The 15,096-nt window shown below is 52.7% G+C and overlaps 1 protein-coding gene across 4 annotated transcripts; it reads left to right on the top strand.

Annotated features, from left to right (window-relative positions):
* The first annotated feature begins 1,707 nt into the window (after window positions 1-1,707).
* Window positions 1,708-14,706, top strand: sez6l (seizure related 6 homolog (mouse)-like). Of its 4 annotated transcripts, none has more exons than XM_086096363.1 (17): window positions 1,708-1,929; window positions 3,980-4,225; window positions 4,345-4,475; window positions 5,706-5,904; window positions 6,612-6,797; window positions 6,879-7,050; window positions 7,113-7,279; window positions 7,899-8,093; window positions 8,859-8,997; window positions 9,270-9,466; window positions 9,582-9,776; window positions 10,993-11,184; window positions 11,546-11,740; window positions 13,430-13,465; window positions 13,527-13,647; window positions 13,736-13,844; window positions 13,938-14,706. In XM_086096363.1, exons 1-17 carry the CDS (start codon window positions 1,869-1,871, stop codon window positions 13,965-13,967), a joined length of 2,571 nt encoding a protein of 856 aa, XP_085952489.1. In that variant the 5' UTR covers window positions 1,708-1,868; the 3' UTR covers window positions 13,968-14,706. The 4 variants fall into 4 exon arrangements, with proteins under 4 accessions (XP_085952489.1, XP_085952490.1, XP_085952488.1 ...); XM_086096364.1 differs by having other exon boundaries at window positions 3,980-4,237; window positions 11,008-11,184; XM_086096362.1 differs by having other exon boundaries at window positions 3,980-4,237.
* The last annotated feature ends 390 nt before the right edge of the window (window positions 14,707-15,096 follow it).

Raw genomic sequence — 15,096 nt, 5'->3', positions numbered from 1 at the left:
TTTGACCGTGTCCCTCGGGGAGTCCTGTGGGGGGTGCTTCGGGAGTATGGGGTACCGGGCCCCCTGATACGGGCTATTCGGTCCCTGTACGACCGATGTCAGAGTTTGGTCCGCATTGCCGGCAGTAAGTCGAATTTGTTTCCTGTGAGGGTCGGACTCCGCCAAGGTTGCCCTTTGTCACCGATTCTGTTCGTAATTTTTATGGACAGAATTTCTAGGCGCAGCCGGAGTGTCGAGGGGGTCCGGTTTGGTGGCCTCAACATTGCATCTCTGCTTTTTGCAGATGATGTGGTGCCGTTGGCTTCTTCAAGCCGTGATCTCCAACTTTCGCTGGAGCGGTTCGCAGCAGAGTGCGAAGCGGTTGGGATGAGGATCAGCACCTCCAAATCCGAGACCGTGGTCCTCAGTCGGAAAAGGGTGGAGTGCCCTCTGCGGGTCGGGGATGAGGTCCTGCCCCAAGTGGAGGAGTTCAAGTATCTTGGGGTCTTGTTGACGAGTGAGGGCAGGTTCGAGCGGGAGATCGACAGACGGATCGGCGCAGCGTCTGCAGCGATGCGGACGCTGTATCGGTCCGTTGTGGTGAAGGAGGAGCCGAGCCGAAAGGCAAAGCTCTCGATCTACCGGTCGATCTACGTTCCCGCCCTCACCTTTGGCCACGAGCTGCGGGTCGTGACCGAAAGAACGAGATCCCGGATACGAGCGGCCGAAATGAGTTTCCTGCGCAGGGTAGCCGCACTCTCCCTTCGAGATGGGGTGAGAAGCTCGGTCATCGGGAGGGACTCGGGGTCGAGCCGCTGCTCCTCCGCGTTGAGAGGAACCAGTTGAGGTGGCTGGGGCATCTGCTTCGGATGCCTCCTGGGCGCCTCCCTGGGGTGTTTGGCATTGCTCTTGCTATTGCTAGCTTGACTTTGAGAGCAATTGGGCTGTTTTACAGAAAGATTTTCACTTTATTACGTTCTTTCCGGGCGGGTTTGAAATTGTCCGTTTTTCGTGATGCGGCGAATGGAGGCAAAGTGATCTGCAACGTTTGCTGTGACGGTGGCCCAGAATTTAGCTGAGTGGCAAGTGTTGAGCTGCCGCACCGGAGGCGATGGGTACGAACCCCGCACGAAGTAAAAAAAAAAAGAAGAAGAAAAAAAAAAAAAGAGATTTTCTACCCATACAGAGGAGATGAATTTGAATGTATGGCATTTTGTATCTGAGTATCTCGAGGTCGGGCTGAGTGTCCTCTTTTGTTGAAAATGAAAATATGTCACCCTATAGGACACGTTGTCCACTCGCCTGCCGACACACACATTTGTAATTGGTGTGTGTGCGTCTCCATTTGCCTGCCGACCCAAAACTCGAGCTCACTGCACGTCACTGCTAAAAGCTATGCTAGGGAACCTCATGTTAGCCTGCTAGCACCTGATGCTAATTCTCGTGTGCTACTTTGTTGCTTGCTTCAAGGAGCAGCTTACTCGAAGTAGACCGACTGACAGACATCCATTGGAGTTTTGAAAAAGGAGCCTGATGGCGGCGGCGATGTCACGTGACCGCCGGGAGTAACGAAAGGAAGTGAAGAGGATGAAGAGGAACTTCAAGGGGGGACAGAAAGACACACAGTCAGAGGATTAGAAATATAACCAGGAATAGGACAAGTGAGAGTGAAAAGCAAGAAGATGGAGGGACAAAAAGAAAGCGAGGGAAAGAGAGGGAGGGGGAATGAGAGAGGGAGGGCGGGGCGAGCGAGCGCGAGCGAGGAAGCTGCTGTGGCACGCGGACATTCGAGTTCCGCTCGCACGTGCCACCGGAGGCTCCGTCTGCCCCGAGGACGAGGACAGCCCCCCCCACCCTTGACGACCCTCGCCAACGCGCTCCTCGTCAGGATGTGTGGACGCCGCGCGTGCGTGTTGCTGTGGTTGGCCTGCGGCTGCATCACGTCTGCAGGTGAGACTTGTGCGCGTGCGCATGCCTTAAGATGTCGTCTTTTATGTATCCAGGTAGGGGAGCGGGATCCCCGCGTGGTCGCCCACCACCCCCACCCCCACCCCACCCCAGCCCCGCCCCCACCCCCGCCCCGCCCTGCGGCGCATGCCTGCCTGCCTGCCTGCTTTGCTCTGCGGCGTGTTCACTGCAGCGCGCTCGTGTGCGTGGGATTTGCGCCGCGCGCGCGCGCAGATGTCAACACGCGTTGCGGCGTGCATGTGATGAGAGTTATCAAGTTGCTGTTGAGACTTGACAGGCTCCGGCGGCACCCCCCCCCCCCCCCAAAAAAAATATCATCCATCCATTTTCATGGCGAGGACTAGAATTATCATTTGGACCGCTCGCTTGTCAATGTTACTGCGCTTATGCAGTGAATATCAAAAGTTTACACACCCCTTGCCAGTTTATCACTTGGTTATTTGGAGTTCCACCTCTGGAAGCGCTTGACTTGTTGTAGAGGTCAAAGGTCACACCCGTTCGGACACGTTTGCATTTTCTTTTTTTGCACCACAAGATCCTGTTTTCTGAATGGGGGTGTGTAAACTTTTGCCATCTCCTCATGGCGTCCTCTTTTCTTGTACTTGAGCGAGACGAGAGGAAACGAGGCGGAAATGGTTGCGCTCGCTTCAAGAGCCTCGCCGGGTTGCGCAACAGCGGCCCGCGGCGGAAAATGAGCATCGACTTAGCGTCAACTTATCGACAGCGCAACATCACCCGCTGACTTGTGGATGACATCATCATCATCATCATCATCATCATCATCATCGTCTTCTTCTTCTTCTGTAGCCTGCCGAGCGAACGTGAAGTAAACATGACTTGTGAGTTGGCGCAGCTCATACAAACGCACAAATACACACGAGGGACGGGCAAGTACAGACTGACAGAAATCGGGTACTTGTGAATGCTGCTGAAACCAGCCAGTGATACTTAAAGCATGAAAAAAAAAAGTTGTCCTATTCTGCTCACTGACATTTGTTGTATCGCTTATCGGTATCGTGATTTTGATGTTTCATTAGTACAATGAGCATTTTGTGCGTCTTTTATGGTTACAACGGCTTTAGCATATTGACTAGCCAAGTTGAAAGCGATGTTTGGTGCACTTTCACGCACGGGTCCGAAATGCTTAGCGACAAACAGCAAGTTCAAACAAAGTTACAAATATAAAGTAAAAAAAAAAGAAGTGGCTGTTAAGGAGGATTGAGGGCGTGTCATGACTCACAAACACTTTTGCACTTCTTCCTTTCCCGATCATCGGCAACTTTAGAAGCATTAAAAGTGACATTAACACTTTTTCTCTTTTAAATCCTCGCTAATCTCAGCTAACACACCCACACACACACACACACACACACACACACACACACACACACACACACACACACACACACACACACACACACACACACACACACACACACACACACACACACATCTTTGGTTCTCTTTTGGGAGCGTAATCCTCGAGAGGATTAAAATGTACGATGACGCCAAACGACTTTCACTTCTTCTTCTTCTGGCTGTCACTCGTCAGGCAGTTGCCATGGCAACCACTCACAAGCGCGCACACACTTGCGTGTCCAAACAACTTCAGTGGAGTCTTCTTACATTGGTGCACGTTGCTATCATCGTCATCATCACCATCATCATCATCATCATCATCATCATGCCTGTTTGTGTGTGTTTGTGTGTGTGTGCGTATTTGTGCACGCATCTGCGTGCGTGCTCTCCAAACTAGGACACAAGAAAGTAGTTTGTGGTGTGTTGACTGTCTTTGTCCTGCTCTACTTGCAATTTGTGTGCGTGTGTTTTGGGGTGTGTGTGTGTGTATATATATATATATATATATGCAATATCAATATGTGTATATATAGACATCAACATACTTGCAGCAATGACCTCAACACCACCCGCCCCAGAAAAAATAAATAAATAAATATATATATATAGTCAGTATACATACCACAAATATTGGTGTATGTGTGTGCGTGTGCGTGTGCGTGCGTGCGCGCAGAGCCGAGCGTCCCCTCTTGGGTGCAGTCCGTAGGTTGGCCAGCAGAGAGCGCTCAGCGGCAGGCAGGGGGTGTCCTGCCCCCCGCGCTGTCCCCACTCCATGACGACCCCCCCAGCCAGGAAGGGGAGGAGGACTCCCCCCCACCTCCGCGACCCACGCTGGAGCTGACGCACACACCAACACACACACCACGGCCGCAGGATGCGGCGACGCTCTCTGATGAAGACGCGTCATCATCCTCACCAGGTGATGTCAAAGGTTGGCACAGGCCACGCCCACTCGCAGCTCACTTTGATGTGGTGCGAGAAGTCATCTTGACACCAAGCGCATGTTGATGAAAATGTGACGTTTGCTTCCTTCCGAAGCTTCCGGCTGCTCGCTGACCTTCAAGCAGCCTGAAGGTTACATCGACTCGCCGGACGCGCTTCCCTCGGCCGGCGACCCGCGCTGCACCTACACCATCACCGTCTATGCGGGCTACGGCGTCGAGCTGCAGGTACGTGCCACATTTTGCAAGGGGCCGGCGAGTGAGCGCTCTTCCTTTCTTGAAATGGACGCCGTTGCCGTCCTCGTCGGCGTTTGACAGCAGCACGTGACGGGCTCCATCTTGAAGTGGAGCACAAATTTTCTTTCTTTTGGTATTTGCTTGACTGCGCAAGCACGAATGGCCGCGAGGTTCGGGATGGAATGCGGACGATTCCCTGCCAATGGAAGCGGCTCCCCTCGTTGCGGCGGAAGCGCACACAGCGGAAGCCCCCGTCACACAAACCGCCCCAAATAGTCTTCATTTCGGCAACGAAAACTAAACCAAAATAATTTCGTCAAATTGCACATTTTTCACCGGACTAAAACTAGACTCGACTAAAACCCTCATTAATAAACAATAACTGGGACTAAATCAGTATGCATTTTTGTCGACGAATGAAGACGAGACGAAAATGTACTCCATAAAAACTGGACTAAAATCTGTGGACATTTGAGTTCATGGACAAAAACGAGACAAAAATCCTTCGATTTTGTCAAATCTTGTCCCTGCTCATCTGTCATGTGACCTACAGTGCCACACCCCCTTTCAAATCTGCAGCTCGCGAGTGCAACGTGGACAAACGTGGACAAACGTGGACAAACGTGGACAGACGAGAGCTGGATTCGCAGTGAACGCTTCAAAAAACAAAACAAGCTCAATTCTCGTTGCAATGCGGCGTTAATCCAACGGCTCGAACGTTCCGACAATAATGTTGCTAACTAATGCTGGCTAACGTATTAGCTTGTAGCATGGAGCCAGAGTAGCCACTTGTTGATATGCTGGAATTGTTTTTCATCAAAAAGAGGAGAGAACATTTCCTGTAAAATAGTTTTAGATGCGAAATGTTCAACATTATCTGCTGACAAAAAAAATAGCAAATGATTGTCATGACTAAAATGTGGAGTTTTTGTTGACTAAAGCGAGATGAAAAAAATGATGTTTTCTTGGACTAAAAGACTAAAATGCTCGATTTATAGTCAACTAAAAATGGACTGAATAAAAACGGGATGAGGTTGACTTTTTTAAAAATGAACAAGCGTGATTGAAACGAAAACCGAAATTGGCGGGCTTGCGTTGGCTTGCCTTGGTTGATGACGTGAGAGGGCGTGGCTCATATGCTCAACTGGGGTCTTGTTTTTGGGCAACATGACCCCCAAGCGGTCAAGCAAGTTGTGAGCGGCTTCCTGTTTCCTCATTCAGGTGAAGAGCGTCAACCTGTCGGACGACGAGCGGCTGTCCATCAGAGGCGTGGCCGAGGGCGGGGCCTGGCTGCTGCTGGCCAATCAGACGCTGCTGGTGGAGGGGCAGGTCATCCGCAGTCCCAGCAACACGCTCGTGGTTTTCTTCAGCTCGCCGCGTCAGCGCCACGACGTCGGCGCCTTCCTGCTGCACTACCAGAGTGAGCACGCGCGAGACACACGCGCGCACGCACAAGACACACGCACACGCGCACACTGCAGCAGCGCTAAGGGGCTGTTTGCGCCGATGCTAATGTGCTAATTGCACGCGGTCAACACATGACTTGACACGATTCTTAACGAGCTCATTACAACTTTCATTAGTTTGCGCTCGTTTAATGCCTCCTGCACGCATGTGTGTGCGCGCGCGTGTGCGTGTAACAGCTTTGTAGTCACACACGTGATGTGTGCACAACATAAACACGTTCCACAAGACGAAGCAATCAACGCGTCTCAACATCCGGACGATTCCCTTCTTAAATAAGTATACTTGTTGCCTAGCAACAAAAAATAGCATCCAATGTCAGCAAACGGCACAACCTGGCAACCGACGTCAAGCAAGCAACATGAACATCCTTGTTTGGAGCACCTGGAAAAGCAACACAACAGCAATTAAGAGTATCTCCAGTTTATAATTGAACACATGACAAGACATGTTTAATGACTGATTGGCGTCAGAAAACTGTCCAACTTCATGATTGCATTGTTCACATACAAATGTTCTCCAGCTGCGCACCGTTTCTCACTCGGCGCTCCCGACAGACCTCGACGCCATCGCCATCGCCATTATTTGTCCAGACTGCATATTTTGGTCAACACTTTTTATTTATGTTTTGTTCTTGGGGTGGTTGCTCCTGCTGTGCTTCAGTCTTCCGACTGAGTTGTTTACTGCCCAAGCGGCCCCACTTCGGGGAGGTGTCCGTGTTGGACCTGTTGCCCGGCGGCACCGCCCGCTTCCACTGCCACATGGGCTACCACCTGCAGGGGGAGCCGCTGCTCACCTGTGTCAATGCCTCACGTCCGGCGTGGAGCAGCAAGGAGCCCACCTGCACAGGTCAGTGTCGCTCGCTGGGAGACCCCCCCCCCCCCCCCCCCGGGAGGATTACGGCTCAGCATAGCGACGTCCTCTCGCCAGCTCTCTGCGGCGGTACCGTGAAGAACGCCACGCTGGGCCGGGTCCTGTCGCCCTCGCCCCGCAACGGGCCCAACAGCACGCGGGACCACTCGTGCTCCTGGTCCCTGGAGGCTCCCCCGGAGCGGAGGCTGCACCTGCACCTGGAGCGCCTCTACCTCGGACCCTCGGACAGGTGGGTCACAAGCGCACCCTCGCAACAACAGCGGCGAGTTGCTGAGCGTGTGTTCCGGTTAGGCTGGTTCTGTGGAGCGGCCTGGACGCCGGTTCCGCGGTGCTCTTCGACTCGGCCCGGAGCCTGCACGTCCCCTTTGAGGGGGTGATCAGCGAAGGTCCGGCCGTGAGGATCCAGTTTTTCGCGAAGCAGCCCGACCACGACACGGGATTCAACATCCGCTACGAAGGTTCGTATCCAGACCGACGTGGGTTGAAATGTTTGAGAGGCTCAGAGCAATATTTCTGGCAAAGGTCCAGCAGGTGAGGTTGATTGGGTTCCTTGTCATGAATGATGGTACGAGCGTGACAATCCTCAAGTCGCGTCGAAAACGTGTTCTTCGTCCGACCGTTGGCTCGTCTGATATTTTGGAATCCCTTTCAAGTGATCCTCCAGCCATCGAGTCCACGGCAAGTGGCCCGGTCCGAGCAGACGTCACCGGTCCCTGCTGGTCTCCGCTAATGCAGCCACCTGGACCAATTCACCCTGAGATCATTTCATTCATGATCAAAAAACGCTTCGCGTGTTTGGACAAGTTCCCGTCGGTGCGAATGGCGGCTGTCAGCGGTAACGAGCTGGTCTTTTCTTTTTTGACGGGTCGAATGATCGCTGAATGTTCGAACAAGAACTCCTCAATGAAGCCAACGTTTCCAGACATCTGAGAGCTGTCGTCGTCATCGAAGGTGGCGGTAGCGCGCTATTGCTGCTGACGGCACGTGGGCCGACGCCGCCCACGTGCGCTGCGGCGTGCGCCAGTCCGGAGTGAGTGTTGGGATTGTAAGCGTGGCCCACTTTGCTCTCTTTTGCAGCCTTCGAGCGCGGCCGCTGCTATGAGCCTTACCTGCACAATGGCAACTTCACCACAACGGACCCCCTATACGGCGTCGGCGCAGTGGTCCAGTTCACTTGCGACCCGGGTCACGCCCTCGAACAGGGCCCGCCCATCATCGAGTGCATCAGTGCCAGGGACCCGTACTGGAACGACACCGAACCGCTTTGTAAAGGTGACCGACGGGACCCGCAAAACGGCGCAACTTCAACACCGAGCTAAGCTAGCAACACAAGCTAGCAACCCAAGAAATCAAATGTCAGGAGCTGCTCAGGCTTGATTGAAAACGGAGACGAATGTGAAGGTCATCGACATAAGCGAGCGGCCGGCATTTTGTCGCGATGAAAAGATGGCGTTCTGTTAGCATTAGCTTGCTAGCTGCACAGCGACACTTTCTAATGAAAGCACACGCGTTCATTCGACCGAATAAAAAGACGGACAATTTACTCAACCAATTGAACGCATTTGAAGTGAGTTTTAGCATTCGTTTTTAGCATTGGCATTCGTCTGTTACCGCGGTTACCAGCTGGTCCTAAAACAGCCCTCAGAGAGTCCCGGTTTTTAGTGTTGAGCTGCTGCTTCAGCTGACGACTCTGACGAAGGCCGACCCGCCATCTTCCGAATGAGTTCGCATCGTCAGCGTCAAGGCTTGACGCATTTTACGTAACGCGGTCCGACAAAGGCCGCAACTGTAAGAGAAATGTCCGAGAACTTGACCCGAAAAGCAAAATAAAATTGCCTGAACCACACGAAAACCAAAGACTCGACTCAAAGGAACTTTTGCAATCGCCACAATCGAGCAACGGAGTTTGGCAACCGAGCGACCGCTGCAGCCTAGCAACAAAGCTAACCTAGGAAACAAAGCTAGCAACCAACGCAGTCCGCTAACTAACACAACCCGCAAACTAAGACAAGTTTTTGTTTGCTAATTTTGTTTCAGCTCAGTGCGGCGGCGACCTGAGCGGACCGGGCGGCGTCATCTTGTCGCCCAACTGGCCCGAGTGGTACGGCGAGGGCGAGGAGTGCGCGTGGAGCGTCCATGTCGGAGAAGACAAGAGGCTGCTCGTGGACGTGCAGCTGTGAGGACGCGTGGACAGTCGGCCCGACAGACGGACTGACACATTTAGGGGCAAATGGACTGGCCGGCTGACGGACAGACGGACGGAGGTTCTGGCGACAGACCAGCTGACTGATGGATGGAAGGACGGATGGATGTACAGAAGGACTGACAGACGGACGGAGAGAGACGGATGCGCCCGATGGACAGACGTCCTGACTGATCAGTTAGCACTAGCGTGTAGCATGTGCGCGAGGTAAGCCGAGTGTTCGCTTTGTCTTTGTCCGATGTCAGCCTCAACATCAGCGAGGGAGACTTGCTGACGGTGACGGACGGCGACGAGGGCGGCGCCCGCCTGCTGGGCCGCTACTCGGGGGGCCACGCCCCCTTCAAGCTCTTCTCCAGCACCCCCGACCTCAGCGTCACCTTCCACTCGGACCCGGCCGGACTCGTGCTAGGCAAAGGGGAGGGGTTCATCATTAACTACATGGGTGAGTCACGCACACACAAAGCCAAAAATGGAACCCCCGGTGTCAGCACAAAGGCAAAATACTAGCTCAGAAGCTAGCATGCTAACATGCTAAGCGCGCCTCTCCCGCGCCGCAGAGGTCTCCCGCAACGACTCGTGCGCCGACTTGCCCGAGATCCAAAACGGCTGGAAGACGCGCGTGGACGGCGTGGCGCTACGCGGCGCTCGCGTGACCTACCAATGCGACTCGGGGTACGACCTGCAGGGCGGCGCCACCCTCACGTGCCAGCTGGACCTCTCGTGGAGCGCGCAGCCGCCATCTTGTCAGAAGAGTCAGTAGCCCTTTCTCGATTGGCCTTATTGTTCGTTCTTGTGTCCTTGTGATTTGATGGAACGTAACGCGAGACTGCGCGCAACTGATTACAATCAGATCTTGTTCTTGTCGGCTCGCGTCAATCACGCTTGGGCAGCCTGTGACGGACGAGCGAGGACAAGATACCAGGATGCGTTTTGCTATCACGGAAAATGGATTTGCGAGCACGCTGATGAGATTTCACTCATCGATCAGGCCAGCCCAGATCGCTCCTAAAAGTCTACCAGAAATGGCCGCATCATGTTCTGTCTCTCCATTACTTGGCTAGCATAAGCTACTTAGCGTCTGTCTGTTCCCTCGCTTTCAAGATCTGGACAAATTGAATGTGTTCGACAAATGTACAATTTGAGTGCGTCCGTCTGGATCTTCCTTTTGTGCCGGGAAATTGTGAAGAATGAACGGATGTTTTACGAGTGCATTTTTTGGGTGAACGAGTTTGAGCTTTGCAGTAGGGATGTAACGATAACAGCAATATCGTGATATCGCAATATTAAAACTGCCACAATATCGTCGTCGTTATGTCACGATTAAAAGCACATCTGCCAAAAACAAAGTCAGGTTGATTTATATTTGTGCAGTTCTAGCACACTCTGGTGGCTAGTTTTTTAGTGCAGTTTAATTTTCACAAGGCATGTTTTGGCCCTTTTTTGTTTAAAATCCACGCTAATGGTCAGATGAAGGGGAACGTAATATGCTTGTGAAGCGAGTCAATATGTGGAAGAACTCAATGAGTGCGCGCATTAGCAAGTAATATGAAGTCGAATTAGCGATTGTAGCTTTATATGCATTGCTGTGATGTGCAAAAGCATACGATTGTGTGTGTGTGTGTTTTTTTAGTACTATGAGCAAATTTTTTTAAATATTGTGCCTTTTTTTGTATCGCCAACCTCCCCACAATATCGTGATAATTATCGTATCGTGATCTTCATATCGTGATGATATCGTATCGTGACTTTGCAGTGGCGTTTTTTTGTGTCGTTTGGTCACTCAAGGCTTCCAGCCTTTTTAACAATGCACGTTTAGCATACTCGATTGTATCAATTTTCATTGGCCGAACGTTTGCTAGGCAAATTTTAGGCACGAGACATCTGCAAGTCGCTTATTATTGATGAGAATCGGGAGGGATCTTGAACACGTCCGCTGTGTCTAACCTCGTCGTTGTCCTGCTGCGCCAGTCATGTACTGTTCAGACCCAGGTCACGTGGAGCACGCCACCCGCTCCCTGTCGGACCCCAAGCTGCTGGTGGGGACCACTGTCCGGTACCGCTGCAGCCCCGGATACACCCTGCAGGGCGGCGCCACCATCACCTGCTACGGCCGCGAGCCGGGGACACCCGTGTGGACTTCGCACCTCCCGCGATGCGCCCGTGAGTCACTTCCTGTTTGACAGAACGAAAGGCCCAACAGGACCAGGAACTGGTCTTGCAGGCAGAACAGAACACAACACGGCGCCTTGGATGGCAACAGCAGAACCTGCGTCTTAGCTGCGCAACCAATGTCACACGCATGGCGCGAACTGATGACGGCCGATCGGGTGCGAGGCCAAACACCTTCTGGCACAGCCGCAACAGTCCGCTTGCGATGGATTTAGTGCCCCAAGAAAGGATTGTTTGTATGTGCATGTGTGCTTGGTTGTTGCTGAGACGTCTTTGATATGCAAATGAGATGCTAATGATGGAGGTGTGAGCTTTGTTGTGAGCTTTGTTGTGCGCTGTGTTTGCGTTGCAGCTGAGGACACGCTGTCGTGCGCCAACCCCGGCGTCCCCGACAACGGTTACCAGCTGATGTCCAAGCGCGTCTTCCTGCCCGGGGAGACGCTGGCGTTCGTCTGTTACCACGGTTACCAGCTGGTTGGTGACGCCGGCATTAAGTGCGTCCAGGGAAGCCCCTCCTACTGGAGCGGACCGCTGCCCATCTGCAGGGGTGAGGTCGCAATCGATCGACGTCTTGCTGATGAATGTTGAAGGCTTGAAGTACGAGTGACTGTGGAGGGATCCGTTGGACTGTGGAGGGATCCGTTGGCCGCTTTTCAGTCATGGCCGCTGGAATTATCAGTGAATGAGGACTTGACTTCATTTGACATCAATGTCCTACAGTATGTGCACATGTCTTATAAAGAAGCCATTGGAAGTCCTTGATGGACACTTTCTTGGCATGATCTGTCACTGCGTGAGCCACTTGGGCGACGTCCTCAGACACGAGGAGACTTCTCGTGGTCGTCGTCACGGATTAGCCTGAGTCAGAGAGTCTGCCTTCCCTGCTACAGCAGAAAGGCGCAGAGCTTGAACCCTTTCAGCTGGGGGACACCTCGCTGATTCCAGAGGAGCGGGAATGACGATGTCCCCGGACCGCAAGAACCTGGAGTCGTTCAACTCTTGGTAGGCCCGCTGGTGCCAGTCCTGTACCCGGTTCAATACTCTCACTCGCGTCCACGGCCCACCTGCCCTGTCCTTGCAGTTGCATGAGCAAGACGGCGCTGCAGAAGGAGGTCATCCCACTCCCAATGTGATTGTCACCCGAACCCACTTTGTGCCTTTGGACAAGCTACCATCTGCTGATCAGGCACCGCAGCCAGTACTTGTCCATGTCTTCCGCTGCACATCCTGACCTCAGGAGGGAGGTGCTTAGTTTTCTTGTGCACTTCAGTCAAATCGTGGCGAGCGCGGCTGAACCAGGAGATGGAGACAGCTCGGTGTCCTGATACATCTCACCCTGGTCTCAGCAGCTCCCTAAGGGCCGATTGAGTACACCTGCAAGTCCCTCAGCCGCTCTGCCGCCGGTTTATGGCATTCGCACTTCACTCCTTCGATGGCGACTTTTCTGATCCCAGGCCCAGGCTGGCCTCCTCCAACAATAAGCCGATATGGCCAAGCACAGCCCCCGCCTATCGGGTTGGACAGAAGGTCGGGCTTTCTACCCGAGATTTGCTTCTCCAGGGTGGAGTCCAGGAAGATGGCACCCAGAGCTCGCAGTCCAGGGTTTCATCAGTCCACTGGCGAAGAGTTTGGAACTCCCGCGCTCAACGCGCATCCTCCTTACATTCTATTTGAGGTGAAACTGGTCCATTGGAGTCCAAGCCCAGAAACCTTACCCCTGCAGCCGAGACCATCTGGTTAAGACCCAGACACACGGCTGCAGTGTCCTTGAACAAGACAAGGATACCCCAAACTGCTCCCTGTGCGCTTAAAGCAGCCGCCTGCTCCACCGGGGTCACTCGCAGTATGCGTTTGCTGCGAGGGGTCAAATGCAGGGGTCATATTTCGGGTACACATGACAAACAAAACAGGATCTTCTTCCTACTCCACCTTGCCTCATTGATGGAAGTCCAGCTTTTTCAGTGATCTGGTGCAATCTGGTCTGGTGCTCATGGGAGAGGTTTCCAGTACCTCGTGGACTTGGGAGGGTTTCAGTCCACTGACGTCACCCTGACCAGCCCTCGAACCCCTTCGAGGGGGTCTCAAACCAGGTTTAGTGAAAGTAGGGTTTCAAAAGAGGGTTGGCGTTCGTATGCTGACTTTTCATCCAATCAGCCAATCAGAAGGGGAGGAGGGCGGTTCTCGGTAATGCCGAACAGGAAGTGCCTGACTTGATGTCTGACTTGCTGTCTTGCAGCCGACCACGCCTGCTTTGCCAACCACGCTTTGGAAGGTGAGTGTGAGCGTGCACGTGCGCGTGCGCGCGCATGTTAACGATTGCGTGCGTGTGTCAGTCTCACATGCCGACGGTGGCGTCGGCGCGGCAACGGACGCTGGCAGTTTGGCGTTGGCGGGGTTGGTCCTGGTTCTGCTAATGTCAGCGCTCCTGGGAGGCATTTACGCGCTGGCCACACGGTGGGGATTCACGCCACTATGAACGGAACGAGTGATGTGACGTAGGCGAGCTCGAGCCTAACCCGCGCGTGATGTCACTTCCTGTCAGGTGTCGCCCTGGCGCCGACCTCGGTCTGCCCCTGATGTACCCGCACCCCTACCGGCAGATCGCCCTGGAGGCCGAGTTTGACAACCCCATCTACGAGGCGGGCGGCGCGGTGAGTGAGCCGGCGGCGGCTGTTAGCTTAGCGTTAGCTTAGCGTTAGCTTAGCGTTAGCTCCGCTTTAGCCCCCCGTCTGCTTTGTGCGCAGGACTCCCGTGAATATGAAGTGTCCATTTGAAGAACGCTGCAGCAAAGACCCCGCCTATGTCCCCCCCCCAGGAGGAGGTGATGTAAATAGCCTATAAGATGTCCCGCCCCCTTCTGACGGCCATTAGCGGGGAGGCCCAATGGGCGGGGCCACGACCAAGCTGCCAGATTGTCAGCATTTTCACTGGAGGAAAGACTGCAAGTGGAGCAATGAGGGTTTTTCTTAAAGTCATGTTTGTAGAATTAGGAACTCTTATGATGACATTCTTGTATTTATAATTTTTTTGTGCAAATGAACCCGCTTCCCATAAATACATGCTAAGACAACAAGAATGCTAAGCTAATGTTGCAAAGAAGCTTTGCGAGCTGGCGGTTTTGTTGGTTTTGTCGCATGATGTCACCATTTTTGTCCGGCAAGGAGTCGAAGATTCCGTCGACATGCAAATCCTAATGATGTCATATTCATGTATCCATGTGTTGTGATGACGACCGTCGACCGGCGCGCCGTCCCCCCCCCGAGCAGGACGCAAAGAAATAAACATGCGCCTGTGCTGTCAACAAGGCTGACGTGTCGTGGATGACGTCATGAAGCCCACGCACGCAAACGTCTTGACACGAATGAATGAATGGCTTATGAACGAGTGTCCGACGAAAGGATGACGTGAATGAGCGACAAGCAAGTCAATTGTGAACACATGAAAGCTTGAATGACAAGTTATGACGCACGGATGAACAATGTGCGACCTTAACAAATAAATGACTTGTGAATACATGACTTGTGAATACATGACTTGTGAATACATGACTTGTGACATGGATCGAGGGCTTGTCAAGAATTGAATGAATAAGTGACAAGAACAGGAATGACTTGTGAATGAATGACAACGATTGATATAAGATTGAATGAATGATGAATGTTTGTCTTATGAATGAATAACTCTAACTCTAAAAAGAACCACATGAATTAATAGCAAATTATTCGATAACGGAGATTATGCTTTACTTGTGAAAACATGACTTATCGCATCTTGCCAATCACCACCAAAGTTTCGTTGCACAATTCACATTTTTTATTCTCTTGGCAATTTGTTTTTGCTGTTTTCTTGGAGTCGTTACAGGAAGCTCCGCCCCTTCTCACCACACTCGTCAGACCGTCTTTG

Source organism: Leptonotus elevatus, chromosome 15, assembly GCF_054856555.1.
Source record: "Leptonotus elevatus isolate MCC_2025b chromosome 15, RoL_Lele_1.0, whole genome shotgun sequence".
NCBI classification, from domain to species: domain Eukaryota; kingdom Metazoa; phylum Chordata; class Actinopteri; order Syngnathiformes; family Syngnathidae; genus Leptonotus; species Leptonotus elevatus.
Note: the sequence above shows the minus strand (reverse complement) of the source record. Positions and strands in the feature narration are given on the sequence as shown.